This window comes from Saccopteryx leptura, chromosome 1 (genome assembly GCF_036850995.1).
Source record: "Saccopteryx leptura isolate mSacLep1 chromosome 1, mSacLep1_pri_phased_curated, whole genome shotgun sequence".
Classification (NCBI taxonomy): Eukaryota; Metazoa; Chordata; class Mammalia; order Chiroptera; family Emballonuridae; genus Saccopteryx; species Saccopteryx leptura.
In genome coordinates, this window is record NC_089503.1 from 20,607,867 (window position 1) to 20,621,293 (window position 13,427).

A 13,427-nucleotide genomic window follows, 5' to 3' on the forward strand; every position below is an offset into this window, starting at 1 on the left:
TGTGCTGCCACCTAGGCTTTGTTCTCCCATTTACAGAGCACAGACAGAGCAGACAGCATGATGCTTAAGGGTTCTAGAATTTTTGGAATGGTAAATGATCATTGGTTTAAACTTAGAGTCACCAGCTGCATTAGTGCCTCACAAGAAAGTGAGACTGTCTTTTGAAGCTTTGAAGCTAGGCATTTACTTCTTTTTACCTTTGGGACTCCTAGATGGCATCTTATCCCAATGAAAGGCTGTCCCTCCAACACTGAAAATCTGTTGTTTAGTATAGCCACCTCCATGAATTATCTCAGCTCCATCTTCTGGACAACTTGCTGCTTTTCATGTTACAGACATGGCTTCTCTTCTTCAACCTTACAAACCAACCTCTGGTAGTGGTAGTTGCAAATTTTCTTTCTGCAGTTTCCTTACCTCTCAGCATTCACAGAACGGAAGAGAGTTAGGACCCTGCACTGACGAGGCTTTGCCGTAAGGGAATGCTGGTTTGATCATCTATCCAGACCACTGAAGCTTTCTCCACATCAGCAATAAGGCTGTTGCACTTTCTTATCATTTGTGTCTTCAACGGAGTTGACACTTTTAATTCCATTCAATAACTTTGCCTTTGCAGTCACACACTGGTTGTTTAGCACAAGAAGCCTAACTTTCGGCCTATCTTTGCTGTTGACATGACTTCTTCACTAAGCTTAAAAATTTCTAGCTCTTGATGTAAAGTGAGAGACACGTAGTCACGTGTCTTTCACTTGAACACTTAGAGGCCACTGTAGAATTAATTAACTGAACTAATTTCAATATTATTGTCTCAGGGAATAGGGAAGTCTGAGTACAGGGAGAGAGATGGGGGAACGGCCGGTTGGTGGAACAGCCAGTACACACAACTTTTACTGGTTAAGTTTGCGGTCAGATATGGGTGTGGTTCACGGTACCCCCAACGGAACATCAAAGATCACTGATCACAGACCACCACCATGACAATAATAAAAATGGTTGAAATACTGAGAAAATTACTAAAATGTGACAGAGAAACCAAGTGAGCGAATGCTGTTGGGAAAATGGCACCCACACACTTGTTCAACACAGGGTTGCCACAAAGCTCCTGTTTGTAAGAAGGCCCACAGTATTTGCAAAGCACAATAAGCGAAGCACAGTAAAAGGAGGCACGCCTGTGTGCCATTTCATAAACTGCTTTTGTCCACCTACTAAATTGCAAACATTGTGCCTGCACAGTATACATGCTCTCATTTACTTAGGCAATTACCAACCTTTAGGTTGTTTCCAAATTTTTAATTTAGCAACTCTAATTGAAAACTTTGGACTTCTATCTTTGCAGTTGTACAATGATTTTCTTGGTGTAAGTTATTGGGAAGAGAATTGTTGGTATATTTTTAAATATTCTGAAAATCTAGTCAAACTATCCCAGAACTCATGATTGATTTTATTAATTCTCACTGTTTATTACACATTTAAAGACAATTTGATAAGCAACAACGGTATGTCACTGTTTATATTTGCACATTTTTGAGTACTAGTAGGCTGAACATTTTCTCACATATTTAATGGCCCTGTGTATGTGTGTGTGTATTTAGTGAACTGCCTATGTATTTGCACATATTTTACTGAAATGCTATATTTTCTTATTAATTTGTAGGTGCTCTTTAAGTGATATTGATATCCTTTCCTTATCACATATTCTGTAAATATTCTGCAAAAAAATTACTGTTTTAGTCCTTTGTCTTTCTATTTTATGATGTTTTCTCCTGAGAGTTATTGTTTTCTTTCTTTCAGCCTTAGAAAGTTCCTTTTCGCCTTAAATGTATATAAATAACCATCTGAATTTTTTTCTCTTCTGGTTTTATTACATTTCTTGTTGAATCCATTGTAGCGTTCATTTCCATGATAATGTTTTACAGTTGGAAGGTTTTTTCCTGGCTACAGAAGACAAACCCAACAAAGGAAGTATTGCTTTCTTTTGTATGTGTTAACACATGCCGTGTTCCTTAAACAGTAAAGCTACTTCATGCTTTTAACTCCAGTCATACAAAATGTCCTTTTTGGTGTCCTTACTATTTTTCACAAGTAACAGTTCATTTGGGATTTAGTCCATTTCACTGTGTGCCCTCTGCTTTGAGGTTGGGTTAAGTACTCACACCAAATTAAACGAGACATTTTCAGGAAGTTACCTTGAATTTCCAAAGTCCAAGACAGTGAAAATTTCTTTTTAAAAAAGGTACGTTTTAAAAGAAATTCTACCACCACTACTTCATTGCTGGAAGAGAAAGTCAGCTGGACTTACAGGGACGGCCCTGACCCTGGAGTCCAAAGATGGATTTTGGAACAACTATGAACCCTGTAAGTACATGTCAGATTTTGATGTATATGCAGTTTTCCTGGGCAATACTTCTAAAGCATTTCTCTTATACTTAAAGAGACATCTGACACACAAAAATGTTACTAGCTAGTTAATAGGTATTGAGCCCAAAGTGCCTAGTTCACATAAAGCGCTTTACATGCACGAACTCTTAGAGTCCTCGCAACCACCTGATAAGATAGGATGCAAATTACTATTTCCATTTTATAGATAAGGAAAATGAGGTATGTGGCAATGAATGGCAAAACTGGTGTATTCACCCTATTTAAGCTCAAGAGAATAAGAATATAAGTCAAATAGCCAATGGTAAAAAAGTGGAGGAACTGTCAAAATAACTTTCTATCAATGACTGGTTTCTTGTTCACTTAGCCCAATTACCTGCTCATCTGCTGTAAATCAACATGCCCTTTGTGAAACTGAGACAGAGAGAAGCAACCGGCGCATTAAACGTTCAGATTTACCTTGTGGCCCCGGAGACACCACCTTTGGGCCAGTGATCTCCAGGTTTGTTTGGGGGCGAGGTACAACATTTTCTACTTGATTTGATTCTATCCTTTTCCTAGCAGGATTTTTATGCTCTCCTCTGGATTTCTTCACGCGTTTGACCTGGAACGTGATCTGGGAAATGGAAACATGTTAGGGACAAGTGAGACCAGCTATCAAATCTGTCAGTGGCTGTATACTAGGGGCTTTACGGAAGACCAGTTCTGGGCTAAGGTGCACTTTTCTCCTTCCATTTAATTCTTAAAGGTCTAAAAAAAAATTTAGTGAAATAAAAATAGCAACCTAGCCTTGAAGGGGTACCGAGGAGACTGAAAATGAAGATGTCGGCACTGGGTAGTTTCAAAGCCACGGGCTTTGGGAGCGGCCTCCCACCCACCCATTTCCTCTGCTGCCCGGAGGGAGGAGGGACGGAGTGACATGGATGCTGCCTGCGGTCCATGCCAACGCGAAGGCGGGCTGCAGCCTTGCGTCAAGCAGGGCCACACGCCCAGCAGACGCGTCAGGCAGCCCTGGGCTACGGTCTGGGAAGGACTGTTGGCAGCTCTTACCCATTCTGTTGCTTCGTCATCTTCGCTTATGCAGTCTCCGTAGCAAGAGCTTCTGGCCACGCCGTCCTGGGGGTCTTGCTTCAGCACCCGGATCCCCTGCACGTCCAGATGCCGCCCCTTCACCTCCAGCGCTCCCTCCAGACCTTCCAGAGGCCAGGTCTGCTCGAATTCGTCCACCAGGGCCAGGATCTCCTCTGTCATTTTGGTTTTACCGGCAATCTCGATCTCATCAGACCCGTTGCTTTCTTCAACCACCAAATCTGAAATTCAAGTGCCAGCATGTGATGGACAATTACTTAGCAGCCATTCAAGTGTCTGGGTGACTCCGACCTTGTTTTTTGAGAAAAGTTTTGGTTCTGGTTAGAGGCACTTCTCTAGCCCACTTTCATAAAAATACCATTCGGCATCTTCAAAATTCATGATAAAATGCCATCTTTGTCATGTAGCTTTTGTCCAAAGCCTGGCCGAGAATAATGGCAGGAGCTAGAGCAGGGATTCCCAAACTTTTTACACAGGGGGTCAGTTCACTGTCCCTCAGACCGTTGGAGGGCCGGACTATAAAAAAAACTATGAACAAATCCCTATGCACACTGCACATATCTTATTTTAAAGTAAAAAAACAAAACGGGAACAAATACAATATTTAAAGTAAAGAACAAGTAAATTTAAATCAACAAACTATGCTCCTCTCACTGACCACCAATGAAAGAGGTGCCCTTCCAGAAGTGCGGCGGGCGCCAGATAAATGGCCTCAGGGGGCCGCATGTGGCCCGCGGGCCATAGTTTGGGGACCCCTGAGCTAGAGGGTAGGTTGTCACAGTTTATGTCCCTAGTGAGCAAGAGGAGGCCAGTCTATATAAATATATATATTTTTCCTTTTGTTTTGCAAAAAACACCAACTTGTTCTAGATATAAGACATAGATGGCAAAGATGAAATTTATGTTATTTGTTTAATGTGGGGATTCTTTTATTTTTTTAAATGTATTGATTTTAGCCAGAGAGGAAGGGGGAGAGAGGGAGAGAGAGAGAGAGAGAGAGAGAGAGAGAGAGAGAGAGAGAGAGAGAGGAGAGACAGGAACACCAATCTGCTCCTGCATGTACCCTGACCAGGGATCGAACCGGCAACCTCTGCTCCTTGGACTGATGCCCCAACCAAAAGAGCTATCCGGCCAGGGCAATGTGGGGATCCTTTAGGCTTCATTCAAATAGCATATGAAACATCATAGCTATATGTCCAGACCATATAGCCTAATTGCCTTATGTGAACAATGATCTGTTTAATGGGAAGTTATTCTAATTCCCCAGGTAGGTTCCCATTTTCACTAATGGCTGATAGAAGAAATAGCAATATGCTAGTAATAAAACGGTATTTTTTTTTTTTTCTGAAACAGTTGCTCCAGTTTATGTCAAGACTCCCATGGAGGTTTTCAGCACAATTGCCTAGTCAAGATTCTCTCTCCTGAGGAGTCAATGTTTCCATTGTTAGACATTGAAGGCTACACAACCCTGCAAATTCCCCTCTATGCTTAGACACCTGGGAAGCTTGGGGGAAAATTACTTTGAGTGTAACAGAATGCCTTATTTTATAAAAAAAATTCTTTACTACTTATGTTACTTTGAATTAATGGCTGAATCTTATATTGTGTGTTCCATGCAAGTTATCTTTAATCCTTTTTGGAAGTAGAGAGGCTATAAAAACAAGTAACAAAAAGAAATGCCTCCTTTGGTACTACGTACCTACTTGATAACTTAGGGCTTGGGCTGACTGCTCACAAAATGCTAGTCCACATGATTCCAGTTAAGTGACCCCAATGGTCTTCAACTAGAAATGCTGTCTTGTTCAGTGATTTAGAACATGGTGATAAAAAGGCCAGGGTCAGGGACCTGGCCAGGTAGCTCAGTGGATAAAGTGCCAAACCAGCATGCCAGAGGTTGTAGGTTTGACAGGGCATGTACAAGGAGCAATCAGTGAGCACACAACTAAATGAAAACTAAGTGGAACAATGAGATGATGCTTCTTTCTCTCCCCAATCCCTCTCAAATCAATGGGAAAAAAAAGCCTAGAGTCAGGAATCTCATCTTTATCGCCTGTACAGCCATTGTGAGTAACTCATCTTAAAAACTCATAGTATTCCGACAAAGAGTGGACTGCCTAATAACATAAGCTTTGAGCCCTACCCACAGGAGATGCAGTGTCACCCTTAACTCTGGTGGCATCTGTCTCCCACTCCCCATTCTATGCCAGAGGGTGGGAAGGTCTGCTGTCAGTGCCACCAGAATAATCTGTTCTTCCTTCTTGAAAATGCTACAGGGCTTTTTTTTTTTTTTTAATTTTTTTTTTTGTTGTTGTTTATTTTTTTACAGAGACAGAGAGTGAGTCAGAGAGAGGGATAGACAGGGACAGACAGACAGGAACACAGAGAGATGAGAAGCATTAATCATTAGTCTTTCGTTGCACACTGCGACACCCCAGTTGTTCACTGATTGCTCTCTCATATGTGCCTTGACCGCGGGCCTTCAGCAGACAGAATAACCCCTTGCTGGAGCCAGTGACCTTGGGTTCAAGCTGGTGGGCTTTTTTTTTTCTTTTGCTCTAACCAGATGAGCCCACGCTCAAGCCGGCGACCTCGGGGTCTCGAACCTGGGTCCTCTGCATCCCAGTCAGACGCTCTATTCACTGCGCCACCGCCTGGTCAGGCTACAGGGCTTTTTTATTTGCAACAAGTGACTACAAAATGTACTACTGTCTTTTCAAGGAAGTCTTTTAGTCTTTCTGAATCAATTGCTGGTTCCTACTGACAATATAATGATGATGATGATGGTGGTGAACAGTTCTGAAACAAGTATAAAGTAAGATAGTTTTCAAAAGATTTTCTTTAGAATACTCAGATAAAAATGGTCTTTTCTAGCCTAAATTATGTGTCCAGTGGTATAAATGCAGGGTTTACAAAGAGTTTTCATTTCCAGTTTCTATCTTGTTACTATGTTCTGAATGTTCAACATTTTACCGGCCATATAGCAGGCACAGAATGAGGAACTCAGAAATAATTTGGTTTGTGAAGTTCCTGAGAATCTGCTCCGCCTGCCCTTCCTCTGTCCTGCTAACTTTTTAAACTCTAGGTGTACCTTGTCATGGTTCAAGTATGGTCAACCAGATGAATGGCAAGCAACAGAAAGGTAGGTATGACTTGAGCATAATGAGTAGCAAACTGTCATTTACAAATTTCTCAGCAGCTCACCCAGGAAAACAGCTGGGCAGGGCTGCTATAAAGATCCCAAATAGCAACTGAGGGAATTTCCTGGCATCGGACTTGTAGCAACACTGTTGTCTCTAAGTATCCTTTATGTTATTTTAGCTTCCGCCCCTTCCTTCTCCTATGGACACCATGGGATTCCTTGCACCTGGTGTTGAAACAGAAAAGGGGTTTTGTTTTTGTTTTTTTGGATAAATTTGGCCATAGCCAAGAATATGGGTTTTAAAAAATATGGCTTTTGGCCAAGGGGAGACTACAGGTAACTGATTCTCCAGTGTATAATTAGAGCTGCGCATAGATGCTGTGTTACTTACTATTTGGAAAGCCATTTATGTTGTTTAGTTGTAAAGAGTTCCCAAAGGTTAATGCTTCCCTGTGCCCTTACCATTAGGTGATAGATATCACTATTAAAAAGTTCTTAGAGAAAAGGGCTTTCATTGATGAAAACCAATATTCAAATCAACAGGGACTATGAACCCTGCCACAGGCTTCTGCTGCTGGCAGCCATCAGGTCTTTTCAAAGTGCGGGGAGGGGAGGCGACAGCAATTCTTAAAGAATAACACTAAATACATATACGTGCTGCGTTAGAAGAAAAATAAACCACTCTTTATTTGTTTAGAGACTGCTATGTGGCCATCTGCACATATAAGCGAGATAGGTAAGAACAAAAGGAATAGGAACCCAAGGATCTGGCCCTGAGGAAGTAAATGAATTTATTATCAAGTTAAAGACACAAAATAATATATGTTGAATAATGAGAAAACAAGTACATTTAGATATTTTTTGCAAGGGGAAAAATATTTGATTGTAGTCACAAAATGCTCCCTAAGGGAAGGTAGACTCGGTGAAGCAGGATTTTAGACAGAACAGAGGCCCAGGAGGGTGCTCCCCAGAAGGACGACACTAAGAGAGCACACATACACATGTCACACACCCAGGTACATACAGACAGGTACAGGCAAGAGGAAGGTATATGCGGGTACCAGTGATTTCAAATTAACTAGAATAAAAACAATGTATAAAGATGGTATTGGCAACTAAGCTATGTAGGGAAGCCTGACCAAGTGGTGGCACAGTGGACAGAGTATCAAGCTGGGATGCCTGAGGACCCAGGTTCAAAACCCCAAGGCTGCCAGCTGGAGCGCGGGCTCACCAGCTTGAGTGCAGGGTCGTCGACTTGAGCATGGCATCATAGACATGACCCCATGGTCGCTGGCTCAGTTGGAGCCCCCAAGTCAAGGCACAACTGAGAAAGCAATTAATGAACAATTAAACTGCTACAACTACTAGTTGATGCCTCTCATCTCTCTCCCTTCCTCTCTCTCTAGAGATAAAAACAAAAAGATACTGAGGGAAGGAGGGATACATTGAGAAAAAAAATGATGCCGAGGGAAGGAGGGACACATTGAGAAAAAAAATGATACTGAGGGAAGGTAGGACACATTGAGAATGTCTGGGAGAGTCAGGAAGAAGATTCATATAAAGGAAGCCTTGTCTGCTAAGCAGAAGAATAACAAGATGAGAGCTGTAATGTTTATGAAAGTTAGGGTAGAAAATCAGTTGGTGTATTTAGGAGTGAGGAGGGGGAAAGGAGAGCAGGACAGAGGATACAGAGATTAATCAGAAAGGTAGTTCACTAACCTAGATAAGAATTGTATGAAGGGAGGACTTACAGTGAGGGTAAAGGAAATTTTTTAAAAGAAAGGGTAAGAGGTATGTGAGAAAGTTTAAATGGAGAAAAATAGAATTTGGTGATTAAATGGATCTAAGGGCAAGGAACAGGGTAGGTTCAAAGATGATTTCAAGATTTTAAAGCCTAATGTAAAATAGTGGACTTTTTACTATGTGAATATAGTTTGGAATCTATGACGACAGAATGCTGGTTATAAAGATAATGGAGTTAGTGAGGGCAACAGGATAAAGTATTTGGGATTTGTGAACCATGAGAAAAAAGGAACCTACTAAGAGGGGCTCCTGGTGGCTAACTGGGATCAAATAAAAAAGAGAAAAACAGAGCCCTCTCCCGTGAACTGCACTTCAGGAAGAAGCCTGACCTCTCTGCCTGCACTGTTTCTGCCATTTGAGCCAGTCCTTATAAAAGAGTTCCTGGAATCCCAGTTCAATCAATAGGACTGAGGCTTTCCCCATTCAGTTGGAGCTGTGCAGCTCTGACCAATCAGAATGGCTCTATTCTGACCAATCAGGGCAATGCTTTTTGGACCAATCAGACGGCAAGGATTTAGTGTTCTCATTTGCATGAGGACCAATCAGGGACAAGGGACAGGGATTTCTGTCCATGTAAGCCAGCTCTTCTGGGGCTTTGAAAATGCACTTTCCCTTTCATTTTTCTTTTTAAATTTTTTTTATTTATTCATTTTAGAGAGGAGGGGGAGAGACAGAGAGAGAAAGAGAGAGAGAGAGAGAGAGAGAGGAGACAGATAGAGAGAGAAGGGGAGGAGGAGCTGGAAGCATCAACTCCCATATGTGCCTTGACCAGGCAAGCCCAGGGTTTCGAACCGGCGACCTCAGCATTTCCAGGTCAACGCTTTATCCACTGTGCCACCACAGGTCAGGCTCTCCTTCATTTTTCTTCTTTCTTTTATTTCTCTCTCTCACTCTTTCTTTCTAGGTTTTATTTACTGATTTTTGAGAGGAGAGAGACAGAAAGGCGATGGGTAGGAGCAGGAAGTATCAACTCATAGTTGCTTCTCATATGTGCCTTGACCCAGCAAGCCCAGGGTTTCAAACCAATGATCTCAGCATTCCAGGTTGATGCTTTATCCACTGCGCCACCACAGGTCAGGCTGCACTTTCCCTTTCCACCAAGACTAGCCCTTCCCCGGCTAGAACTGAAACCCCAAAGATGTCTCCAGAGCAGATTAGAGCACAGCAGAGCAGAGCAGCCTAGATGAAGAGAGGCCTGGCCCTAGGGCCGCCTCACAGCTGCGCTGTTCTCACAGCCTACTGTACCACCACTGCGCTGCTGGCATTCAACAAAGCTGCCTCCTTCACAACCCAAACTGGGGATGCCAGTTGGCGTTGAATTGGTACCAACGACCATGGGTTGACAGATTTTGGATGCTTATTCATTAATTTGTTTATTCATTAATTCATTAATTGTTAGGCTGGGTGCCTAACAATGTGCTGAAGGCTTAGAATATAACAATACTAAGAGCATATAGTTTAGCCTAAATGGATAGAGGAATGTATCTGCAGACATTGTTCAGTAAAGTAGTTGAATGTACTGAATTCAGGTTTGGTGAGTGGTCTAGACTGTAGAAGGATCCCAGAAGATTTTAAATTGTACTTGAAACAAGAAGAAAAAGTCAGTATTAGGCTTGCTTGCTTGTGGTACAGACGGTACGACATAAACTGAAAACAGCGACTGAGACCCACATCTGTGTTATTTTATCTTCATTAACATGTACCATTTTTTACTTTGGAAAATGGAGAAGAAATATTGTGAAGTGAAGAGACTGAGCATCCACAGTGAGGCTTATGAGTTCACATTTTTTCACTTGGATGAATCTTATCTTAGGGAGCTGGGAAAACTTAAGTAAAGTGAGCCATGTTGGGTACTCTGTCAAGAATCACAGGTAGGTCTGACCAGGTGGTGGTGCAGTGGATAGAGCGTCGGACTGGGCTGTGGAAGACCCAGGTTCGAGACCCCAAGGTTCCCAGCTTGAGCGCGGACTCATCTGATTTGAGCAATAAAAAAAATCTCACCAGCTTGGACCCAAGGTCGCTGGCTCGAGCAAGGGGTTACTCGGTCTGCTGAAGGCCCGTGGTCAAGGCACATATGAGAAAGCAATCAATGAACAACTAAGGTGTCGCCACGAAAAACTGATGATTGATGCTTCTCATCTCTCTCCGTTCCTGTCTGTCTGTCTCTATCTATCCCTCTCTCTGACTCTCTCTCTGTCTCTGTGAAGAAAAAAAAAAAAAAAGGATCACAGGTAGAAATTCTGTACTAGATAATGACAAAGCAGTGGTTTTCAAATGTTAATCAGAGATAAAATTTTCACCAATCTTTAGCAAAATGAGACAGAAAACAAAAGACATATATAAAGTTACGACACACACACAGACACACATGGACACTATGTCCAGATACACTGGTCATTTCTGAGAAAGACTTCCCTTTATTCTGAGATTGTCAATGCACCTTTTTGACATTAAAATGTTTATTTGTTTTATATAATGATGACAGCAGATTCTAGTTTTCTTTAAAAATGACGTTACCTCCTGACCTGTGGTGGCGCAGTGGATAAAGCATTGACTTGGAACGTGAGGTCACTGGTACAAAACCCTGGGCTTGCCTGGTCAAGGCACATATGGGAGTTGATGCTTCCTGCTCCCCCCCTTCTCTCTTTTTCCCTCCTTTTTCTAAAATGAATAAATAAAATCTTTAAAAAGTTTTTTTTAAATAAAAAACCAATCACCTTACCAATTAAAACATAAAGTTCTAATCCATCAAACTCCTCCTCCTCCTTCTGAGAACCTGAGGACACAGTTTATGGAATCAGGTCTGAGAATAATTTTAATTATGTCACTTACTGAATATCTTAGGCAAGGTACCTAAGATCACTGGGTCTCAATTTTCTCATCTATCATATAGGGTAAGTAATAAAAGATACAAGGTTAATACATAATTCATACTACTTTGTAAATTTTTTTTTTGTGTGTGTGTGTGTTTTTTTTTTGTATTTTTCTGAAGCTGGAAACGGGGAGAGACAGTCAGACAGACTCCCACAAGCGCCCGACCGGGATCCACCCGGCACGCCCACCAGGGGCGCCACTCTGCCCACCAGGGGGCGATGCTCTGCCCCTCCGGGGCATCACTTTGCCGCGACCAGAGCCACTCTAGCGCCTGGGGCAGAGGCCAAGGAGCCATCCCCAGTGCCCGGGTCATCTTTGCTCCAATGGAGCCTCGGCTGCGGGAGGGGAAGAGAGAGACAGAGAGGAAGGAGGGGGGGGGGTGGAGAAGCAAATGGGCGCTTCTCCTATGTGCCCTGGCCGGGAATCAAACCCAGGTCCCCCGCACGCCAGGCCAACGCTCTACCGCTGAGCCAACCAGCCAGGGCCACTACTTTGTAAATTTTAAGTATCACAAAAAGGTAGTGATTATTTGAATATTTTATGGTTACTAGAGAAGGTATTAACTTTTCTTTCCCATATGTCTAAATTCTGGGAGAACCTTCTGAAATTTCCCTAGATATGACAAGTCCATGGGGACTGCAGTTGTATAAGTTAGCATGTTCATACCAGTGGGCTTCCTATGATGCAGTTATCAGAGACAGAAAAACTTCATTTTTTAAATACAAGTAGTGCATTATAATAAAAGCCAGGCACTGGCATTAAATAGGTTTTGTTTGTTTGTTTGTTTGTATTTTTCTGAAGTTGGAAACGGGGAGGCAGTCAGACAGACTCCCCGCATGCGCCTGACTGGGATCCACCCGGCATGCTCACCAGGGGGTGATGCTCCTCCCATCTGGGGCGTTGCTCTGTTACAACCAGAGCCATTCTAGCGCCTGAGGCAGAGGCCACAGAGCCATCCTCGGTGCCCGGGCCAACTTTGCTCCAATGGAGCCTTGGCTGCGGGAGAGGAAAAGAGAGACAGAGAGGAAGGAGAGGGGGGAGGGGTGGAGAAGCAGATGGGCACTTCTCCTCTGTGCCCTGGCCGGGAATCGAACCCAGGACTCCCGCATGCCAGGCCGATACTCTACCACTAAGCCAACCGGCCAGGGCCAATAGTTTTTGTATTATATTTTTGGAGGAAATAAAAAATACAGAGAGGAAAACTAGTAAGAGTCATCATCATACTAGATCAGGGGTCCCCAAACTTTTTACACAGGGGGCCAGTTCACTGTCCCTCAGACCATTGGAGGGCCGGACTATAAAAAAAACTATGAACAAATCCCTATGCACACTGCACATATCTTATTTTAAAGTAAAAAAACAAAACGGGAACAAATATAACATTTAAAATAAAGAACAAGTAAATTTAAATCAACAAACTGACCAGTATTTCAATGGGAACTATGCTCCTCTCACTGACCACCAATGAAAGAGGTGCCCCTTCCGGAAGTGCGGTGGGGGCCGGATAAATGGCCTCAGGGGGCCGCATGTGGCCCGCGGGCCGTAGTTTGGGGACCCCTGTACTAGATGAAATTATCTATCTGAAAAGGAATCCACCCTAAGGTCAGTCTGCATGATGCTGAAGGGACCTGGAAAACACTTCATCTCAGCCAGAAAAACTGTACTGTATCCTCAGTGGCGAGACGGAGCAGATCTACGCAGGGAACATGGAACCAAGAACTTAAGAACTAGGTTATAATCTATGTTAAGCAATGACGTATTCAGAAATGGGGGGAACAAAGAGCGAGAGTTTGTTTGGGTTTCATCATGAGTTGTGCTAGGAATAGACTCTGATTTGTAGTCATGAGTATTCTGATTATTAGGGAGTTGTACTGTATTGCAATAGGGACAGCTTCTATAAACTGACTAGAACATCTGTTAACATTACTCAGTTTCATTTGTGCTGTGAATTTATCACACCACCTCACGATGCCCCTTTGGTCGTGTCGGTACCTGATGCCAGAAAGGCACGAGTCCGTCAGGCACCAGGGAGGACTAGCCTCCTTGTAAACAAACAAATTGGCCATCTAGTTTCAGAACCGATGTCTTTTTGAGTTGGTAAATGGGAATTAGTTTCCTTAAAGCCCAATAGTTCCTGGTGGAAGTGATG

General features: G+C 42.8%; 1 protein-coding gene across 5 annotated transcripts in view; it reads right to left on the minus strand.

Moving 5' to 3' along the window:
* The window catches only part of TTC17 (tetratricopeptide repeat domain 17), a 116,733-nt gene that overhangs the window by 25,923 nt on the left and 77,383 nt on the right, over positions 1–13,427 (minus strand). For all 5 annotated transcript variants that reach the window (XM_066363014.1, XM_066362987.1, XM_066362996.1 and 2 more), the window contains 2 exons: positions 3,424–3,683; positions 2,833–2,989 (listed from right to left, as the gene is read on the minus strand). In XM_066363014.1, the coding sequence (XP_066219111.1) occupies positions 2,833–2,989; positions 3,424–3,683 (417 nt within the window). The remainder of the gene's footprint in view (positions 1–2,832; positions 2,990–3,423; positions 3,684–13,427) is intronic.